We start from the raw sequence: 20,940 nt of genomic DNA, 5'->3' as shown, positions 1-20,940 counted from the left end.
CAAAAAATTGCAGAGGAAGAAACACTCCCAAATTCATTCTACGAAGCCACCATCACCCTGATACCAAAACCAGAAAAAGATATCACAAAAAAAGAAAATTATAGACCAGTATCACCAATGAACATAGATGCAAAAATCCTGAACAAAATACTAGCAAATGGAATCCAACAGCACATTAAAAGGATCATACACCATGATCAAGTGGGATTTATCCCAGGGATGCAAGAATTCTTCAATATATGCAAACCAAGCAATGTGATACAGCACATTAACAAATTAAGGAATAAAAACCATATGATCATCTCAATATATGCAGAAAAAGCTTTTGCCAAATTTAACACCAATTTATGATAAAAACTCTCCAGAAAATGGGCATAGAGGGAACCTACCTCAACAGAATAAAGACCATATATGACAAATCCACAGCAAACATCATTCTCAATGGTGAAAAACTGAAAGCATTTCTACTAAGATCAGGAACAAGACAAGGATGTCCACTCTTGCCACTCTTATTCAACCTAGTTTTTGAAGTCCTAGTCAAGGCAATCAGAGAAGAAAAAGAAGTAAAAGGAATACAAATTGGAAAAGAAGTAAAACTATCACTGTTTGCAGATGACATGATGCTATACATAGAAAATCCTAAAGATACCACCAGAAAACTACTAGAACTAATCAGTGAGTTTGGTAAGGTTGCAGGATACAAAATTAATGCACAGAAATCTCTGGCATTCCTATACATCAACAACGAAAAATCCGAAAGAGAAATTAAGGAAACACTCCCATTTACCATTGCAACAAAAAGAATAAGATACCTAGGAATAAACCTGCCTAATGAAGTGAAAGACTTGTACTCAGAAAACTATAAAACACTGATGAAAGAAATCAAAGATGACATAAACAGATGGAGAGATATACCATGTTCTTGGATTGGAAGAAGCAATAATGTGAAAATGACTATACTACCCAAAGCAATCTACAGATTCAATGCAATTCCTATCAAACTACCAATGGCATTCTTCACAGAATTAGAGCAAAAAATTTTACAAATCGTATGGAAACACAAAAGACCCCGAAAAGCCAAAGCATTCTTGAGAAAGAAAAACGGAGTTGGAGGAATCAGGGCCCCCGACTTCAAACGATACCACAAAGCTACAGTAATCAAGACAGTATGATACTGGCACAAAAACAGAAATATAGATCAATGGTACAGTATAGAAAGCCCAGAGATAAACCCACACACATATGGGCACCTAATTTATAACAAAGGAGGCAAGAACATACAATGGAGTAAAGACAGTCTCTTCAATAAGTGAAGCTGGGAAAACTGGACAGCCACATGTAGAAGAATGAAATTAGAACATTCCCTAAAACCATACACAAAAATAAACTCCAAATAGATTAAGGACTTAAATGTAAGACCAGACACTATAAAACTCTTAGAGGAAAACATAGGAAAAACACTTTGACATAAACCACAGCAAGATCTTTTTTGACCCACTTCCTAGAGTAACGGAAATAAAAACAAAAATAAACAAATGGGACTTAACAGCAAAGGAAACCATAAACAAGACAAAAAAGACAACCCTCAGAATGGGAGAAAATATTTGCAAATGAAACAAGAGGCAAAGGATTAATCTCCAAAATATACAAACAGCTCATGGAGCTCAATATCAAAAAAACAAACAATCCAGTTAAAAAATGGGCAGAAAATCTACAGACAATAAATGCTGGAGAGGGTATGGAGAAAAGGGAACCCTCTTGAACTGTTGGTGGGAATGTAAATTGATACAGCCACTATGGAGAACAGTATGGAGGTTCCTTAAAAAACTAAAAATAGAACTACCATTCGACCCAGCAATCCCACTACTGGGCATATACCCTGAGAAAACCATAATTCAAAAAGAGTCATGTACCACAATATTCACTGCAGCTCTATTTACAATAGCCAGGACATGGAAGCAACCTAAGTGTCCATTGACAGATGAATGGATAAAGAAGATGTGGCACATATATACAATGGAATATTACTCAGCCATAAAAAGAAACAAAATTGAGTTATTTGTAGTGAGATGGATGGACCTAGAATCTGTCATACAGAGTGAAGTAAGTCAGAAAGAGAAAAACAAATACTGTATGCTAACACATATATATGGAATCTTAAAAAAAAAAAAAATGGTTCTGAAGAACCTAGGAGTAGGACAGGAATAAAGACGCAGATGTAGAGAATGGACTTGAGGACATGGGGAGGGGGAAGTGTAAGCTGGGACGAAGTGAGAGAGTGGCATGGATATATATACACTACCAAATGTAAAATAGTTAGCTAGTGGGAAGCAGCAGCATAGCACAGGGAGATCAGCTCGGTGCTTTGCGATGACCTAGAGGGGTGGGATAGGGAGGATGGGAGGGAGGCTCAGGAGGGAGGGGATATGGGGACATATGTATGTGTATGGCTGATTCACTTTGGTGTACAACAGAAACGAATACAGTATTGTGAAGCAATTATACTCCAAAGAAGATCTATTAAACAAAAAAGAAATTTAAACTTTCTTACCAAAGACTCCATGAAGAAAATGAATAGACAAGTCCCAGACTTGAGAAAATATTCATAATGCATACAACTGATAAAAGACTCATATTCAATAATAAAAGACAAACAACCTTAAAAAATTATAAAGAAATATACCAATGGACAATAAGGAAATATAAACTGTCAATACCATTACTTATCAGGGAAATGCAAATTAAAATGAAAATGTGATACCACTCCCTGACGTATCTACCCCCAAGAATGACTGAAATGAGAAAGACTGACATCAAGCATTGGTAAGGATATGGGGCAAGCAGACTGTGTTAGGGGGAGTGTAAAACAGTATAACCTCTTTGGAATACTGGTAGTTTCTTCTTCTTCTTTTTGTTTTTTATAAATGTCTGCTGTTTATTTTATTTATTTATTTATTTTTGGCTTCGTTGGGTCTTCATTGCTGAGCATGGGCTTTCTCTAGTTGCGGTGAGCTGGGGCTACTCTTCGTTTTGGTGTGCGGGCTTCTCATTGCAGTGGCTTCTCTTGTTGCAGAGCATGGGCTCTAGGCGCACAGGCTTCAGTGGCTGTGGCACGCAGGCTCAGTAGTTGTGGCTCATGGGCCCTAGAGCACAAGCTCAGTAGTTGTGGCACACAGGCTTAGTTGCTCTGCAGCATGTGGGATCTTCCCAGACCAGGAATGAAACCCACGTCCCCTGCATTGGCAGGCGGATTCTTAACGACTGCGCCGCCAGGGAAGTCCCTGGCAGTTTCTTAAAACGTTACGTATATAGCCATCCTATGACCTAACAACTTCAATCCTAGGAATTTATCCAAGAGAAATGAGAACATATGCTACAAAAAGCTATGCACAAAAATGTTAATAGCAGCTTAATTCATAATAGCTAAAAACTGGAAACAGCTCATGTGTTCAACAACAGGAGAAAAGATGAACAATTGGTACAATCATACAATTGAATATGACTCAGCAATAAGTAACTATCGATACATGCAACAACATGGATGAATCTCAAAAACATAATGCTGAGTGAAAGAAGCCAGGCACAAGAGTGCCTCTTAAATGATTCCATTTACATGAAATTCTAGGGCAGGCAAAATTAACCTATGGTAATAGAAGTAAAAATAGTAGTTCCCTGGGGTGGGGGGAAATTGACTGAGAAGGGGCACAGAGGAACTTTCCGGGGTGATGAAAATATTCTGTATATCAAGAGTCCCCAACCCCCAGGTCACGGACCGATACCAGTCCGCGGCCTGTTAGGAACTGGGCTGCACAGCAGGAGGTGAGTGGTGGGCAAGAGAGCAAAGCTTCATCTGCCGCTCCCCATCGCTCTCCATCGCTCTCCATCGCTCTCATTACCTCCTGAACCATCCCCCACCCCGACCCTACATCCATGGAAAAATTGTCTTTCATGAAACTGGTCCCTGGTGCCAAAAAAGATTGGGGACCACTGCTGTATCTTGATGAGGGTGTGCATTTTGTGCAGGTATATGTTTATCATCATTTACCAAATTGTACACTTAAAATCCACTGTATGCAAATGATACTTCAATTCCTCAATTTAAAAGAAATTTAAGGAGTTCCCTGGTGGCCTACTGGTTAGGATTCCAGGCTTTCACTGCTGTGGTCCGGGTTCAACCCCTGGTCAGGGAACTGAGATCCCTCCCATAAGACACGTGGCATTGCAAAAAAATAAAATTAAATGTTTAAAAAAATTTTTTTAAATAAAAGAGTGATGTCTCTGGAGACGGACTGTGAAGTTGAAGCTGACTCTGCCTCTTTACCAGCTGGAAAAACAAGGTGATGACAATTACAGACCCACTTCATGGGGCTGTCCTAAAGGCTGAGATAATGCCAGGCAGTCCTCAGAAGAGTGTCTGGCAAGAAGTAAGGCTTAACTGTGTGAATTTGTTTCCTCCATGCCTAGGAAAGAGCAGGCACACCAACAGAGACTGAGAAGTATTTGTCGAACTAAAACAATGTCATTTTACAGAATTCTGTGGGAATACTCAGGGCCACCACTGCCCTTCTGGCAAACCCCTTTCTGAATAGAAGAGCTCTTTTACAATGGAGCAAATTTGGGTACCAGAAAAAAGGACCAAAAAAGCATTTTATACTCTCTGCTACTGCAGGTTTTTTCCTCCAAGATATACAGTGATAGGCCTTGCAGAGTTTGCCTGTGTAAATATGTCCTTATTCTTGAAAAAGAGGCCATGGAAATTTACCTGTATTGCAAATCAATAATCTAGTTTCATAGTTAATTTAAATGTTCATTTGCAGGACACTAGTTTACATTTTTACAGATACATTAAAGGACAATTTTATTAGGTTGATATTTTTATTCACACAGAAGAGAGAGGAAGTAATTGAAAAGCCTCTCCCTAAATTATTTTTTATTAAATAAATATATGATTTAAAGAGATCAGTAAAATAAGATATATGAGGAACATAATTCTAGTACTATTACATACCTTGCATTACAAAGGAGTGGGGAAGAGCATGGGTTCTAGAACCAAATGGCTTGTATTCAAACCCCAGCTCCATCACTATGTGATAAATGACTTTGGGCAAGTGTTTTAACTTGTGCCTCATTTCTTCATCTGTAAAATGGGGATGAAATGGTATTTACCATGGAGTGAAACTAGAAGAAGTTATATCCATAAACTTTTTGGCCATGAGTAAGCATTCCATCAATATTAGCTATTACTATTTATTATTACAAATAGAATCTGTTAACAGCAATAAACATAGGCCAATAAAAATGAAATGGAAACAGAATGTATCCCATTATAATAGTACAAAGGTAAATTCTACAGGGTACCTGGAAAGATATAATTGCTACAGTTAAACACTGAGTTCTAGAAAATCTAGAGCTGGTTCTTATTACCATATTTTAATAATGAAATTGGAGGACTCAAATATAGTTAAAAATAACAAAAAAGCCAAACTAGAAAAATCTTTCTTTATAAGACACTCACATCTCAGTCACAGCTGCTATAGATTGTTGTTGATCTAAAATCATAGCCTCAGAGACTGTCCACTTTATATTCTAAAGAACTATCACATAAACTCAACATTTCATTATATTCCTATTAGCAAGATGGAATAAATCCTGTCATCTCCATTTTCCAGATGTGAAAACTGAGTTTTCTGTGTGTGATTCACACACATGAACTAGTCTTCTTTTGAGAGGGTAGCACTTCTTTTCCCCTTTTGTTACATAGTAGTCATGACTTTGCTAAGGTCAGCTGCCACACATGGCTGGACATGTTTCAAAATATCTTTTGTTATTTATTATCATGATTATTATCATAATTTAAAAAGTAATGCATGATCATTGCAGAACACTTTGAAAATACAGAAAAGCAAAAAGATATCAAAGAGAATAGTTAACCAATTAGTGTAACTTTTCAGTCTTTTTCTTTGCAAATTTTAAAACAGTGATCATGCTTTATATACAATTACATAAATTTAATGTTACACTAAAAGTATTTTCACATTAGTTTTTGAAGAATCTGAACCCTTCCTCAACAAAATATTAGCAAACCAAATCCAACAATACATTAAAAGGATCGTACAACATAATCAAGTGGGATTTATTCCAGGGATGCAAAGATGGTTCAACATCCACAAATTAATCAATGATTACATCACATTAACAAAATGAAGGATAAAAGTCACATGATCATCTCAATGATGCAGAAAAAACTTTTGACAAAATTCAACATCCATTTACGATAAAAACTCTCAACAAGGAGGGGGGAGAGAAGATGGCGGAAGAGTAAGACGCGGAGATCACCTTCCTTCCCACAGATACAATAGAAATACATCTACACGTGGAACTGCTCCTACAGAACACCCACTGAGCACTGACAGAAAACGTCTGACCTCTAAACAGGCAAGAAATTCCCCCCGTACTTGGGTAGGGCAAAAGAAAAAAGAAATAACAGAGACAAAAGAATAGGGACGGCACCTGCACCAGTGGGAGGGAGCTGTGAAGGAGGAAAGATTTCCACGCACTAGGAAGCCCCTTCGCGGGCAGAGACTGCGGGTGGCAGAGGGGGGAAGCTTCGGAGCCACGGAAGAGAGCGCAGCCACAGGGGTGCGGAGGGCAAAGCGGAGAGATTCCTGCACAGAGGCTCGGCAACGAGCAGCACTCACCAGCCCGAGAGGCTTGTCTGCTCCCCCGCCGGGGCGGGCGGGGCTGGGAACTGAGGCTTGGGCTTCGGTCGGATCGCAGGGAGGGGACTGGGGTTGGCGGCGTGAGCACAGCCTGAAGGGGTTAGTGCACCACAGCTAGCCGGGAGGGAGTCCGGGAAAAAGTCTGCAGCTGCCGAAGAGGCAAGAGACTTTTTCTTCCCTCTTTGTTTCCTGGTGCGCGAGGAGAGGGGATTCAGAGCGCCGCCTAAACGAACTCCAGAGACGGGCGCGAGCCACGGCTATCAGCGTGGATCCCACAGCAACAGGGGCGCAGAGGGAAAAACGGAGAGACTCCCGCACAGAGGCTCGACGCCGAGCAGCACTCACCAGCCCGAGAGGCTTGTCTGCTCACCCGCCGGGGCGGGCGGGGCTGGGAGCTGAGGCTCAGCTTCAGTTGGATTGCAGGGAGGGGACTGGGGCTGGCGGCGTGAACACAGCCTGAAGGGGTTAGCGCACCACAGCTGGCTGGTAGGGAGTCCGGGAAAAAGTCTGCAGCTGCCGAAGAGGCAAGAGACTTTTTCTTGCCTCTTTGTTTCACGGCGCGCAGGGAGAGGGGATTCAGAGCGCCGCCTAAACAAGCTCCACAGACGGGCGCGAGCCGCAGCGATCAGCGAGGGCCCCAGAGACGGGCGTGAGACGCTGGGGCTGCTGCTGCCGCCTCCAAAAAGCCTGTGTGTGAGCACAGGTCACTCTACACACCGCCCCTCCCGGGAGCCTGTGCAGCCCGCCACCGCCAGGCTCCCGTGATCCGGGGACAAGTTCCCCGGGAGAACACACGGCGCACCTCAGGCTGCTGCAACGTCACGCCGGCCTCTGACGCCGCAGGCTCGCCCCGCCTCCTCCGTACCCCTCCCTCCCCGCGGCCTAGGTGAGCCAGAGCCCCCGAAGCAGCTGCTCCTTTAACCCCGTCCTGTCTGGGCGGGGAACAGACGCCCTCAGGTGACCTACACGCAGAGGCGGGTCCAAATCCAAAGCTGATCCCCAGGAGCTGTGCGAACAGAGAAGAGAAGGGGAAATCTCTCCCAGCAGCCTCAGAAGCAGCGGATTAAAACTCCACAAACAACTTGATGTGCCTGCATCTGTTGAATACCTGAATAGACAAAGTATCATCCCAAATTCAGGAGGTGGACTTTCGGAGCAGGATATATTAATTTTTCCCCTTTTCCTTTTTTTTGTGAGTGTATATGTATATGCTTCTGGGTGAGATTTTGTCTGTATAGCTCTGCTTTATAATAGCTTTATTTTACTTCACTATATTATAGCCTCTTTCTTTCTTTCTTTCTATTTTTTCTCCCTTTTACTCTGAGCCGTGTGGACGAAAGGCTCTTGGTGCTCCAGCCAGGCATCAGGGCCGTGCCTCTGAGGTGGGAGAGCCAACTTCAGGACACTGGTCCACAAGAGACCTCCCAGCTCCACGTAATACCAAATGGCGAAAATCTCTCAGAGATCTCCATCTCAACATCAAGACCCAGCTTCACTCAACGACCAGCAAGCTACAGTGCTGGACACCCTATGCCAAACAACTAGCAAGACAGGAACACAGCCCCATCCATTAGCAGACAGGCTGCCTAAAATCATAATAAGGCCACAGACACCCCAAAATACACCACCAGACGTGGACGTGCCCACCAGAAAGACAAGATCCAGCCTCATCCACCAGAACTCAGGCACTAGTTCCCTCCACCAGGAAGCCTACACAACCCACTGAACCAACCTTAGCCACTGGGGACAGATACCAAAAACAACAGGAACTATGAACCTGCAGCCTGTGAAAAGGAGACCCCAAACACAGTAAGATAAGCAAAATGAGACGACAGAAAAACACACAGCAGATGAAGGAGCAGGGTCAAAACACACCAGATTTAACAAATGAAGAGGAAATAGGTAGTCTACCTGAAAAAGAATTCAGAATAATGATAGTAAGGATGATCCAAAATCTTGGAAATAGAATAGACAAAATGCAAGAAACATTTAACAAGGACGTCGAAGAACTAAAGAGGAACCAAGCAATGATGAAAAACACAATAAATGAAATTAAAAATACTCTAGATGGGATCAATAGCAGAATAACTGAGGCAGAAGAAAGGATAAGTGACCTGGAAGATAAAATGGTGGAAATAACTACTGCAGAGCAGGATAAAGAAAAAAGAATGAAAAGAACTGAGGACAGTCTCAGAGACCTCTGGGACAACATTAAACACACCAACATTCGAATTATACGGGTCCCAGAAGAAGAAGAGAAAAAGAAAGGGACTGAGAAAATATTTGAAGAGATTATAGTTGAAAACTTCCCTAATATGGGAAAGGAAATAGTTAATCAAGTCCTGGAAGCACAGAGAGTCCCATACAGGATAAACCCAAGGAGAAACACGCCAAGACACATATTAATCAAACTGTCAAAAATTAAATATAAGGAAAACATATTAAAGGCAGCAAGGGAAAAACAGCAAATAACACACAAGGGAATCCCCATAAGGTTAACATCTGATCTTTCAGCAGAAACTCTGCAAGCCAGAAGGGAGTGGCAGGATATACTTAAAGTGATGAAGGAGAAAAACCTACAACCAAGATTACTCTACCCAGCAAGGATCTCATTCAGATGTGATGGAGAAATTAAAACCTTTACAGACAAGCAAAAGCTGAGAGAGTTCAGCACCACCAAACCAGCTTTACAACAAACGCTAAGGGAACTTCTCTAGGCAAGAAACACAAGAGAAGGAAAACACCTACAATAACAAACCCAAAACATTTAAGAAAATGGGAATAGGAACATACATATCGATAATTACCTTGAATGTAAATGGATTAAATGCTCCCACCAAAAGACACAGGCTGGCTGAATGGATACAAAAACAAGACCCATATATATGCTGTCTACAAGAGACCCACTTCAGACCTAGAGACACATATAGACTGAAAGTGAGGGGATGGAAAAAAATATTCCATGCAAATGGAAATCAAAAGAAAGCTGGAGTAGCAATTCTCATATCAGACAAAATAGACTTTAAAACAAAGACTATTACAAGAGACAAAGAAGGACATTATATAATGATCAAGGGATCGATCCAAGAGGAAGGTATAACAATTGTAAATATTTATGCACCCAACATAGGAGCACCTCAATACATAAGGCAAATACTAACAGCCATAAAAGGGGAAATCGACAGCAACACAATCATAGTAGGGGACTTTAACACCCCACTTTCACCAATGGACAGATCATCCAAAATGAAAATAAATAAGGAAACACAAGCTTTAAATGATACATTAAACAAGATGGACTTAATTGATATTTATAGGACATTCCACCCAAAAACAACAGAATACACATTTTTCTCAAGTGCTCATGGAACATTCTCCAGGATAGATCATATCTTGGGTCACAAATCAAGCCTTGGTAAATTTAAGAAAATTGAAATCGTATCAAGTATCTTTTCCGACCACAACGCTATGAGACTAGATAGCAATTACAGGAAAAGATCTGTAAAAAATACAAACACATGGAGGCTACACAATACACTGCTTAATAACGAAGTGATCACTGAAGAAATCAAAGGGGAAATCAAAAAATACCTAGAAACAAATGACAATGGAGATACGACGACCCAAAACCTATGGGACGCAGCAAAAGCAGTGCTAAGAGGGAAGTTTATAGCAATACAAGCCTACCTCAAGAAACAGGAAACATCTCGAATAAACAACCTAACCTTGCACCTAAAGCAATTAGAGAAAGAAGAACAAAAAAACCCCAAAGCCAGCAGAAGGAAAGAAATTATAAAGATCAGGTCAGAAATAAATGAAAAAGAAATGAAGGAAACAATAGCAAAAATCAATCAAACTAAAAGCTGGCTCTTTGAGAAGATAAACAAAATTGATAAACCATTAGCCAGACTCATCAAGAGAAAAAGGGAGAAGACTCAAATCAATAGAATTAGAAATGAAAAAGGAGAAGTAACCACTGACACTGCAGAAATACAAAAGATCATGAGAGATTACTACAAGCAACTCTATGCCAATAAAATGGACAACCTGGAAGAAATGGACAGATTCTTAGAAATGCACAAACTGCCAAGACTGAACCAGGAAGAAATAGAAAATATGAACAGACCAATCACAAGCACTGAAATTGAAACTGTGATTAAAAACCTTCCAACAAACAAAAGCCCAGGACCAGATGGCTTCACAGGTGAATTCTATCAAACATTTAGAGAAGAGCTAACACCTATTCTTCTCAAACTCTTCCAAAATATTGCAGAGGGAGGAACACTCCCAAACTCATTCTACGAGGCCACCATCACCCTGATGCCAAAACCAGACAAAGATGTCACAAAGAAAGAAAACTACAGGCCAATATCACTGATGAACATAGATGCAAAAATCCTCAACAAAATACTAGCAAACAGAATCCAACAGCACATTAAAAGGATCATACACCATGATCAAGTGGGGTTTATCCCAGGAATGCTAGGATTCTTCAATATACGCAAATCAATCAATGTGATACACCATATTAACAAATTGAAGGAGAAAAACCATATGATCATCTCAATAGATGCAGAGAAAGCTTTCGACAAAATTCAACACCCATTTATGATAAAAGCCCTGCAGAAAGTAGGCATAGAGGGAACTTTCCTCAACATAATAAAGGCCATATATGACAAACCCACAGCCAACACTGTCCTCAATGGTGAAAAACTGAAACCATTTCCACTAAGATCAGGAACAAGACAAGGTTGCCCACTCTCACCATTATTATTCAACATAGTTTTGGAAGTGTTAGCCACAGCAATCAGAGAAGACAAAGAAATAAAAGGAATCCAAATCGGAAAAGAAGAAGTAAAGCTGTCACTATTTGCAGATGACATGATACTATACATAGAGAATCCTAAAGATGCTACCAGAAAACTCCTAGAGCTAATCAATGAATTTGGTAAAGTAGCAGGATACAAAATTAATGCACAGAAATCTCTTGCATTTCTATACACTAATGACGAAAAATCTGAAAGTGAAATTAAGAAAACACTCCCGTTTACCATTGCAACGAAAAGAATAAAATATCTAGGAATAAACCTACCTAAGGAGACAAAAGACCTGTATACAGAAAATTATAAGACGCTGATGAAAGAAATTAAAGATGATACACATAGATGGAGAGATATACCATGTTCCTGGATTGGAAGAATCAACATTGTGAAAATGACTCTACTACCCAAAGCAATCTACAGATTCAATGCAATCCCTATCAAACTACCACTGGCATTTTTCACAGAACTAGAACAAAAAATTTCACAATTTGTATGGAAACACAAAAGACCCCGAATAGCCAAAGCAATCTTGAGAACGAAAAATGGAGCTGGGGGAATCAGGCTCCCTGACTTCAGACTATATTACAAAGCTACAGTAATCAAGACAGTTTGGTACTGGCACAAAAACAGAAATATAGATCAATGGAACAGGATAGAAAGCCCAGAGATAAACCAACACACATATGGTCACCTTATCTTTGATAAAGGAGGCAAGAATATACAGTGGAGAAAAGACAGCCTCTTCAATAAGTGGTGCTGGGAAAATTGGACAGATACATGTAAAAGTATGAAATTAGAACACTCCCTGACACCATGCACAAAAATAAACTCAAAATGGATTAAAGACCTAAATGTAAGGCCAGACACTATCAAACTCTTAGAGGAAAACATAGGCAGAACACTCTATGACATACATCACAGCAAGATTCTTTTTGACCCAGCTCCCAGAGAAATGGAAATAAGAACACAAATAAACAAATGGGACCTAATGAAATTTAAAAGCTTTTGCACAGCAAAGGAAACCATAAACAAGACCAAAAGACAACCCTCAGAATGGGAGAAAATATTTGCAAATGAAGCAACTGACAAAGGATTAATCTCCAAGATTTACAAGCAGCTCATGCAGCTCAATAACAAAAAAACCAACAACCCAATCCAAAAATGGGCAGAAGACCTAAATAGACATTTCTCCAAAGAAGATATACAGATTGCCAACAGACACATGAAAGAATGCTCAACAACATTAATCATTAGAGAAATGCAAATCAAAACTACAATGAGATATCATCTCACACCGATCAGATTGGCCATCATCAAAAAATCTAGAAACAATAAATGCTGGAGAGGGTGTGGAGGAAAGGGAACACTCTTGCACTGTTGGTGGGAATGTAAATTGATACAGCCACTATGGAGAACAGTATGGAGTTTCCTTAAAAAACTACAAATAGAACTACCATACGACCCAGCAATCCCACTACTGGGCATATACCCTGAGAAAACCATAGTTCAAAAAGAGTCATGTACCAAAATGTTCATTGCAGCTCTATTTACAATAGCCAGGACATGGAAGCAACCTAAATGTCCATCGACAGATGAATGGATAAAGAAGATGTGGCACATATATACAATGGAATATTACTCAGCCATAAAAAGAAATGAAATGGAGGTATTTGTAATGAGGTGGATGGAGTTAGAGTCTGTCATACAGAGTGAAGTAAGTCAGAAAGAGAAAAGCAAATACAGTATGCTAACACATATATACGGAATCTAAGGAAAAAAAAAAAAAGCCATGAAGAACCTAGTGGCAAGACGGGAACAAAGACACAGACCTACTAGAGAATGGACTTGAGGATATGGGGAGGGGGTGGGGTGAGATGTGACAGGGTGAGAGAGTGTCATGGACATATATACACTACCAAATGTAAAATAGATAGCTAGTGGGAAGCAGCCACATAGCACAGGGAGATCAGCTCGGTGCTTTGTGACCACCTAGAGGGGTGGGATGGGGAGGGTGGGAGGGAGGGAGATGCAAGAGGGAAGAGATATGGGAACATATTGTATGTGTATAACTGATTCACTTTGTTATAAAGCAGAAGCTAACACACCATTGTAAGGCAATTATACTTCAATAAAGATGTTTAAAAAAAAAAAAAAAAAACTCTCAACAAAATAGGTATAGAGGGAAGGTACCTCAACATAATAAAAGCCATATATGACAAACCGGCAGTCAACATCATACTCAAGGATGAAAAGCTGAAATCTTTTCCTCTAAGATTAGGAACAGTTCAAGGAAGCTCACTCTCACCACTTTTGTTCAACACCATATTGGAAGTCCTAGCCACAGCAATTAGGAAAAAAAAAAAAAAAGGAAATAAATAAATAAATAAAAGGCATTCAAATCTAAAAAGGAAGAAGCAAAACTATCACTATTTGCAGATGACATGATATTATATATAGAAAACTCTGAAGAACCACCAGAAAAAGAATAAATAATTCAATAAAGTCACATGACACTAAGTCAATATACAGAAATCTGTGCATTTCTATACACTAATAACAAACTACCAGAAAGAAAAATTAAGAAAACAATCCCATTTACAATTGCATCAAAAAGAATAAAATACCTAAAAATAAACTTAACTGAGAAGGTGAAAGACCTGTACACTGAAAACTGTAAGACACTAAAGAAATAAATTGAGGATGATACAAATAAATAGAAAGATATCCTGTGCTCATGGATTGGAAGAATTAGTATTATTAAAATGTCTATACTACCCAAAGCAATCTATAGATTCAATGCAATCTAATCAAAATTCCAATGGCATAGCTCACAGAACTACAACAAATAATTCTAAAATTTGTATGGAAACACAGAAGATCCCAAATAGCCAGAACAATCTTGAGAAAGAACAAAGCTGGAGGTATTATGATCCCTGATTTCAAATAATACTACAAAGCTATAGTAATCAAAAGAGTATAGTACTAGCACAAAAACAGGCATGAAGATCAATGGAACAGAACTGAGAGCCCAGAAATAAACCCACATACATGTGGACAATTAATTTACAACAAAGGAGTAAAGAACACACAAAGGAGAAAGGACAGTCTTCAATAAATGGAGTTGGGAAGACTGGACAGCCTTATGCAAAAGAATGAAACTAGACCACTATCTTACACTATACACAAAAATTAACTCAAAATGGATTAAAGGCTTGAATGTAAGACTTGAAACCATAAAATTCCTAGAACAAAACATAGGTGGTAACCTCACTGACATTGGTCTAAGTGATGTTTTTGTGGATCTGACTCCAAAGGCAAGGGAAACAAAAAGACAAATAAACCAATGGAACTAAACTAAAAAGCTTCTGCACAGCAAAAGAAACCATCATCAAAACAAAAAGGCAACCTACTGAATGTGAGAAGATATTTGTAAATCATATATCCGATAAGGGGTTAATCTCCAAAATACATAAAGAAGTCATACAACTCAACAACAAAAACAAACATCCTGATTAAAAAATGAGCAGAGGATCTGAATAGACATTTTTTCCAAAGAAGACATAGAGATAGCTAACAGGCACATGAAAAGATGTTCAATATCACTAATTATTAGGGAAATGCAAACCAAAACCACAATGAGATACCACCTCACACCTATGAGAATGGCTATTATCAAAAAGACAAGAAGTAACAAATGTTGGAGAGGATGTGGAAAAAAGGGAACTCTCATACACTGTTGGTGGGACTGTAAATTGGTACAACCAACATGGAAAACAGTATGAAGATTCCTCAAAAAATTAAGAACAGAACTAGTATATGACCCAGCTATTCCACTTCTGGGTATTTATCCAAAGAACGCAAAAACACTAATTCAAAAAGATATATGCACTCTATGTTCATTGCAGCATTATTTACAATGGCCAAGATATGGAAACAACCCAATGTCCAACGATGGATGAATGGATAAAGAAGATGTGGTATATATACATACTATGGAACACTATTTAGCCATAATAAAGAATGAAATCCTGCCATTTTTGACAACATGGATGGACTTTGATGGTATTATGCTAAGTGAAATAAGTCAGACAGAGAGAAATACTGTATCATTTCATATGTGGAATTGAAAAAAAAACAAACAAAATAAAAGAGAAATGAACTCATAGATACTGAGATCATATTAGTGGTTACCAACGGGTAAGGGGAACAGGGGGGTGGGTTGGCAAAATGGATGAAGGGGGTCGATTGTACAGTAATGGATGGTAACTAGACTTGTGGTGGTAATCACTTCATAGAGTATACAGATGTTGAATTATAATGCTGTACACCTGAAACATATAATTTTTTAAAAAGAATCTAAACCCTAAAACATAAAGCTGTTTATCTCCATGGACAATGAAATTTCATAACCGTTTCCCATTTGATCCCTAAGTTCTCATTCAGATTTAACTCACAAGTGAAAAATATTAATGTTCTATACATTATTTATATTAATATTAGGAACTAATCATTAGAGAGCTATTAATAGCAATTTAGTAATTTGATTTTATTTTCTACTATATGTCTCCATTGGGTAATTTTATTAGAACCAAGAATTGCATCCAAAGAAACTTCTAAAAATATGTAGAGAAATAAAATCTCAATGTTTAAGTTAAGAAAATTTCTAGCCATTAGTCTTACTCATAAGGATTAAATTAGTGACTAGAATAAAGTAAATATATACTACAGTATGGGTTTGCATAGTTCCTATTAGAGTATATATTTTAAGGACTCCACAACTATTGTTAAATTAAACTAATTTTTTTCTCTAACCCATCCTACAATACCTCTTTTATTTTCTAATCAAAAATGTTTGAAGGACTAGAGATAGTGGGAAAAACATGAAATAGCTGTGTAAGAAAAATTTATTTGACCTTTTCTCTATCTGGTTCTTATTATTCATATTTTTAGTTTCATAAGCACTAAAATGCATATACATTTCAACAAAAGTAATGCTAAAGCAATTTAAGTGTTGTCACAATACTTTCTCTTCTTTTCAGTTAGAAAATTTTTTATGGAAGTATAGTTAAGGTACAATATTATATAAGCTACAGGTGTACAATATAGTGATTCAAAATTTTTAAAGGTTATACTCCATTTATGGTTATTATAAAATATGTAGTCCTTTTCTTTTTATCAAAAAAATCTCAGATTTATCTTGTATTTTATTTATTCTTTATTTCAGCAAATATTTGGCAAGTGATATTGGGAGGAATTTCTGGGACAATTTCTTAACATCTAGTTGCTTCTCATTCCAAAGTCTTATAAGTCATTTCACTGGCCAAACACTCAGAATTTCTTTCATCCTTCTGAGAACTATAACCTCTTCTGCAGCCATGATGGACATAACTTGTGAAATAACAACACAGCCTTATTGGGTGAACAAAACTTTAGCAAATCAAACTGCTTGGTCAAAGCCTCAGGCTTATGTCTCATACAAAAGTGGAAAAGGCCTCACTGCCCACAGATACCGCTGAGAAGGGTCTCAGTTCACTGATTTCAATCGGGCAACCACATTTACTGGGCATTCACCATGTGCAAAGCACTGTGGGAAGACACACAAAAAAGAGAGAAGTGTTTGCTAGAAGGAGCTTACATGTTAAAATTCAAGACAAACACCCATAGAACCTAAAAGAAGTTAGGATCAAAATACACAAAACTAATCACAGCTAAACTAAGAGACCAGACCCATTAGGATACCCATTTAGGGCCAGTAAAATAACTGGTGTCTAGACTAGTTCTTTTTAAATTAAGAATATTTGGAAGATACACTTCCTAACTAATTAAGCCAATTAAACCACTGCTATCATAAAGATGCAGATGCCCTTCCCCCACTCCTGAAGAGCCTGATGAAGGGCTGAAAAGAGACCAGAGCAAAAGGTTGGTTGTGGCAGAGTATGGAGCACTGGTGAGCTCATGAGAATCAGTGCAGGTTGGTAGATTTTGTCACTCTTCTCCAGGTTCTCTAAGAGCAGCATTAGTCTCTCAGTTTATGAGGCCAATTCCCTTCCCTCCCCCAACACACACAAACATACACTGCTGCCCTCACTCCACACACATGGATGCATACATGCACACACAAATACATGCACGCTCGTGCACAGACACAAACAGAGCCATTACACCTTACACAGGGCAGATGGGTAAACTGACCTAGGTCAAATGATAAAGTACTATTCCATCAAAAGTGCAAGTATAGAGTAAAACAACGAATTCAATAGACATGAAAATACTGCACAACTGAAGGTATACCGAGCAAATCATCTGGATCTGAGAAGCCCAGAGGCTGTGATCTTACCAAGAATAATTCTTCTTGCTGAAAGGTCCAGGCTTCTGGATGATGTTGTAACTAAGTGGGACCAGCTCTCCAGGAAATCTGGCGGCAGTGTGGTTAATCTGTTGCTTGATAAATCCAAGTAGGCAAGGTTCTTCAGATACGTGACTGCCTCGTTTGGCACACTGGTTATTCTGTTATTGTGCAAACCCAGGGTCCTCAGACGGGGCATGTCCCTCAGAGATGTCCAAGGGAAAGCAGCCAGAGAATTTCCATCCAAGCGCAACTCATGCAGCTGCTTTAGGTTGTAAAAGCTGCTGGTGTCAAGGCTGGCCACAGAATTATAGGTCAACCAGAGGTACTGGAGCTCCACCAGGTAGTAGAAGGCCTCGGCCGGGATCCTATGGACAACAGTCTTCTCTATGCGAAGCTTCACAGTGTCCACGGGGAAGTTTGTAGGTACCTCGTTCATATCCAGGTCACTACATAGCACAGACCTAGTGTCACAGAGCAATGGCAGAAAACGTGTTTTCTGAGACTCATTTGAAAAAAATAACACTTATTTGAAACAAGCATCGAATTCTTCATTCCCTACTGGTTTGCACAAAATACCTATTCAGCCTGGCTAAACTGTTCATTAATAATTTGTCAATATCATCACCTTCTTCTAGGTTGAACTATATGCAATGGTCATTTCTGTAGGTTAAAAACAATCAAATATCAGCAATTTCATGTGATTCAACCTGAGCTCTTTATGTGTCAGGCCTGTACAATACACATCACATCTATCCCTGTATTTAATCATCACAACAGCCCAATGAGTTGAATATTGGGTAATAGGTAAAGGCACCAGCTCTAGAGTCAGGCTGATCTTGGTTTGAATCTAAGCTCTATCGCCTCCTTTGTGGCCATAGAAAGTCACTTTACCAATCTCTCAACTCATTTTCCCACATGGCACTGTTATGATGATTAATTGAAATGGATGGAAAACTTTACACCTTCCTGGCACATAATAAGCACTTAATGGGTATTTGCTATTATTATCTTCAATCTCATTTTTACAGATAAAATAACTGAGGCCCATCAACATTAGGTAACTTCCCAGGATCACAGAGCTAGTGGTTACACAACCACCTTTCAGACCCACAACTGTCCAGCTCCAAAGTGCACACTTTAACCTCTTCAGGAAATGGCACATTTTAAAAGAATCCCCTACTGAAGTTATAAATTGATCCTTTTAAAGAGGAGCACAAGAGAAAGGAAGGAAAAAATGAAGGAAGGTAGGAAGGGAAAGGAAACAGCAAGTGTTCATACTAGCTGATTAAAATTAAGCCCTATTTTAACAATGTGACCTGTGCATTGCTTTCAGTCTAAGGAATAAACCAGGAACTGCAAGTTTATTTTTTTTTACCACTCACTAATTTAGGTGACCTTGAGCAAGTCACATCGTGGTCTTATTTAGCGGCACGTGTAAAACAGGCATAGAAAAACAAGCCTGTCCCATGTGTGGGTGTAAAGTATGAAAAATCAGAAAATTTAGATACATTTAAACCTGAAAAAAAAGACCTATTTATCTCCCATTATATAGTCAGTCCCACGGGATTGCTGAAAATGAACAATAAAACGTTTTGCAAAGCATCATCTAAATTATAATACATTACACATGTAGTAAATAATAATAATAAAACAGTCATTCAGTAAAACACATCACATTAAATCAGTGAATTTTTAAAGCCAGGCTATAATGTAAAGAGAGGGAAGAGGCATAAGCAATGTACTGGTCACGTCATCTCCTCTCTTTAGCTTTAGGAGAAGAGCCTATAGCATCATTGGAATTCTCTAGGTACACCTCTCACTCTTCATCTCTATTCTGAATCACAAATTTCAGTGCTACTTTATACCAGAATGATCCAGCTTCTCCTCATTAAGTCAGCGTTCCAGTGTGTTGTAATGGAGGAAAGCCTGGATTGGAAGCTAAAAGACCTAGCGTCTTTGTCAGGCAGTCACTGCAGCAACTCAATGCTGTGACCTCAGACAAGCCATTTAGTCTCTGTATGATTTAGTTTATTCATTTAAAAATGACAGTGGTCAAACCAGATTATTTCTGGAGTTCTTGTCAGGCATAACATGCTATGATTTTTATAAAATCCATCAATAATGGGGCCACCATGAAGAAGGAAACATTTCTGTGACTGTTTTCTCAAAGGGAGCCTGATCTGAGTCATTAACTGCAGCATACTTTTGCCAAGTAGGTCTTTAAATTGTTACATTCTTCTCACTGTCTTTAACCACCTAGTGACTATCTCAAAGAGATACCAAGAGTTAGTAAATTTTATACAATAACAAGACAAACTACACAAAAATACGTGTTAATTATTATTATTTATTTGTATAAAGTTGTAAGATATAAATTGAGCGATTCTTTTAACAAATTACTCTAAGAGCCTCACTGTTCACTTCAACCGAGTCACAAAAAAATCTGATTTTGTTATTAATATCCTCTCCAAAAAAAAAATCAAGGTTTACTATGTTTAGCCAACAAGAATTCTGTTTTGCATTTAACTTCTATCTAAAAGGATTCATGCATATTATAAATAAATACTTATTCTCAATCCACAAGTAGATTTTAAAGCAACACAGAGGTTAAGTAACTTCTGTAAGGTCCCACAGTGTCTGCAACACAAAGTGTGGACCCATTTCTTTCAAACTCCAATACCTTAAAATGAGAAATTCTGATTATGAACCTCTCTAACTTCACTCATGTGATCGTCCTTCCTACTTCCTAAGGTCTATCCAGTTGCCATGAATAATCCTCAAAATGAAATGGAAAACACTGGAAGCAGATGATCTGGGCATGTCACACACCTTCTGATCGGCCCTGCCCTCTCGTGCTTTCTATATTCAGGCTGAACTGGTCACACGCATTTCAGTGGTTTGACCTCCTGCAAGGTTCATTTTGTGAATACAAGTGCAATGAATATTTTATTAACACGGAATGTGTTTGAGAGTCTCAAATAATCTGAGGGGCTTTGAAGGAGTTAAACTGCTCGAAATGAAAACGTGAAGGAGCAGGCAACCAGGATTA

At 38.8% G+C, this 20,940-nt stretch overlaps 1 protein-coding gene across 1 annotated transcript in view; it reads right to left on the bottom strand.

The window, feature by feature from the left end:
- The window catches only part of LRIT3 (leucine rich repeat, Ig-like and transmembrane domains 3), a 31,520-nt gene that overhangs the window by 10,313 nt on the left and 267 nt on the right, over window positions 1–20,940 (bottom strand). The window contains exon 2 of the mRNA XM_068542314.1: window positions 17,880–18,352. Within this exon, the coding sequence (XP_068398415.1) occupies window positions 17,880–18,352 (473 nt within the window). The remainder of the gene's footprint in view (window positions 1–17,879; window positions 18,353–20,940) is intronic.

Source organism: Eschrichtius robustus, chromosome 4 (assembly GCF_028021215.1).
Source record: "Eschrichtius robustus isolate mEscRob2 chromosome 4, mEscRob2.pri, whole genome shotgun sequence".
Taxonomy (NCBI): domain Eukaryota; kingdom Metazoa; phylum Chordata; class Mammalia; order Artiodactyla; family Eschrichtiidae; genus Eschrichtius; species Eschrichtius robustus.
Note: the sequence above shows the minus strand (reverse complement) of the source record. Positions and strands in the feature narration are given on the sequence as shown.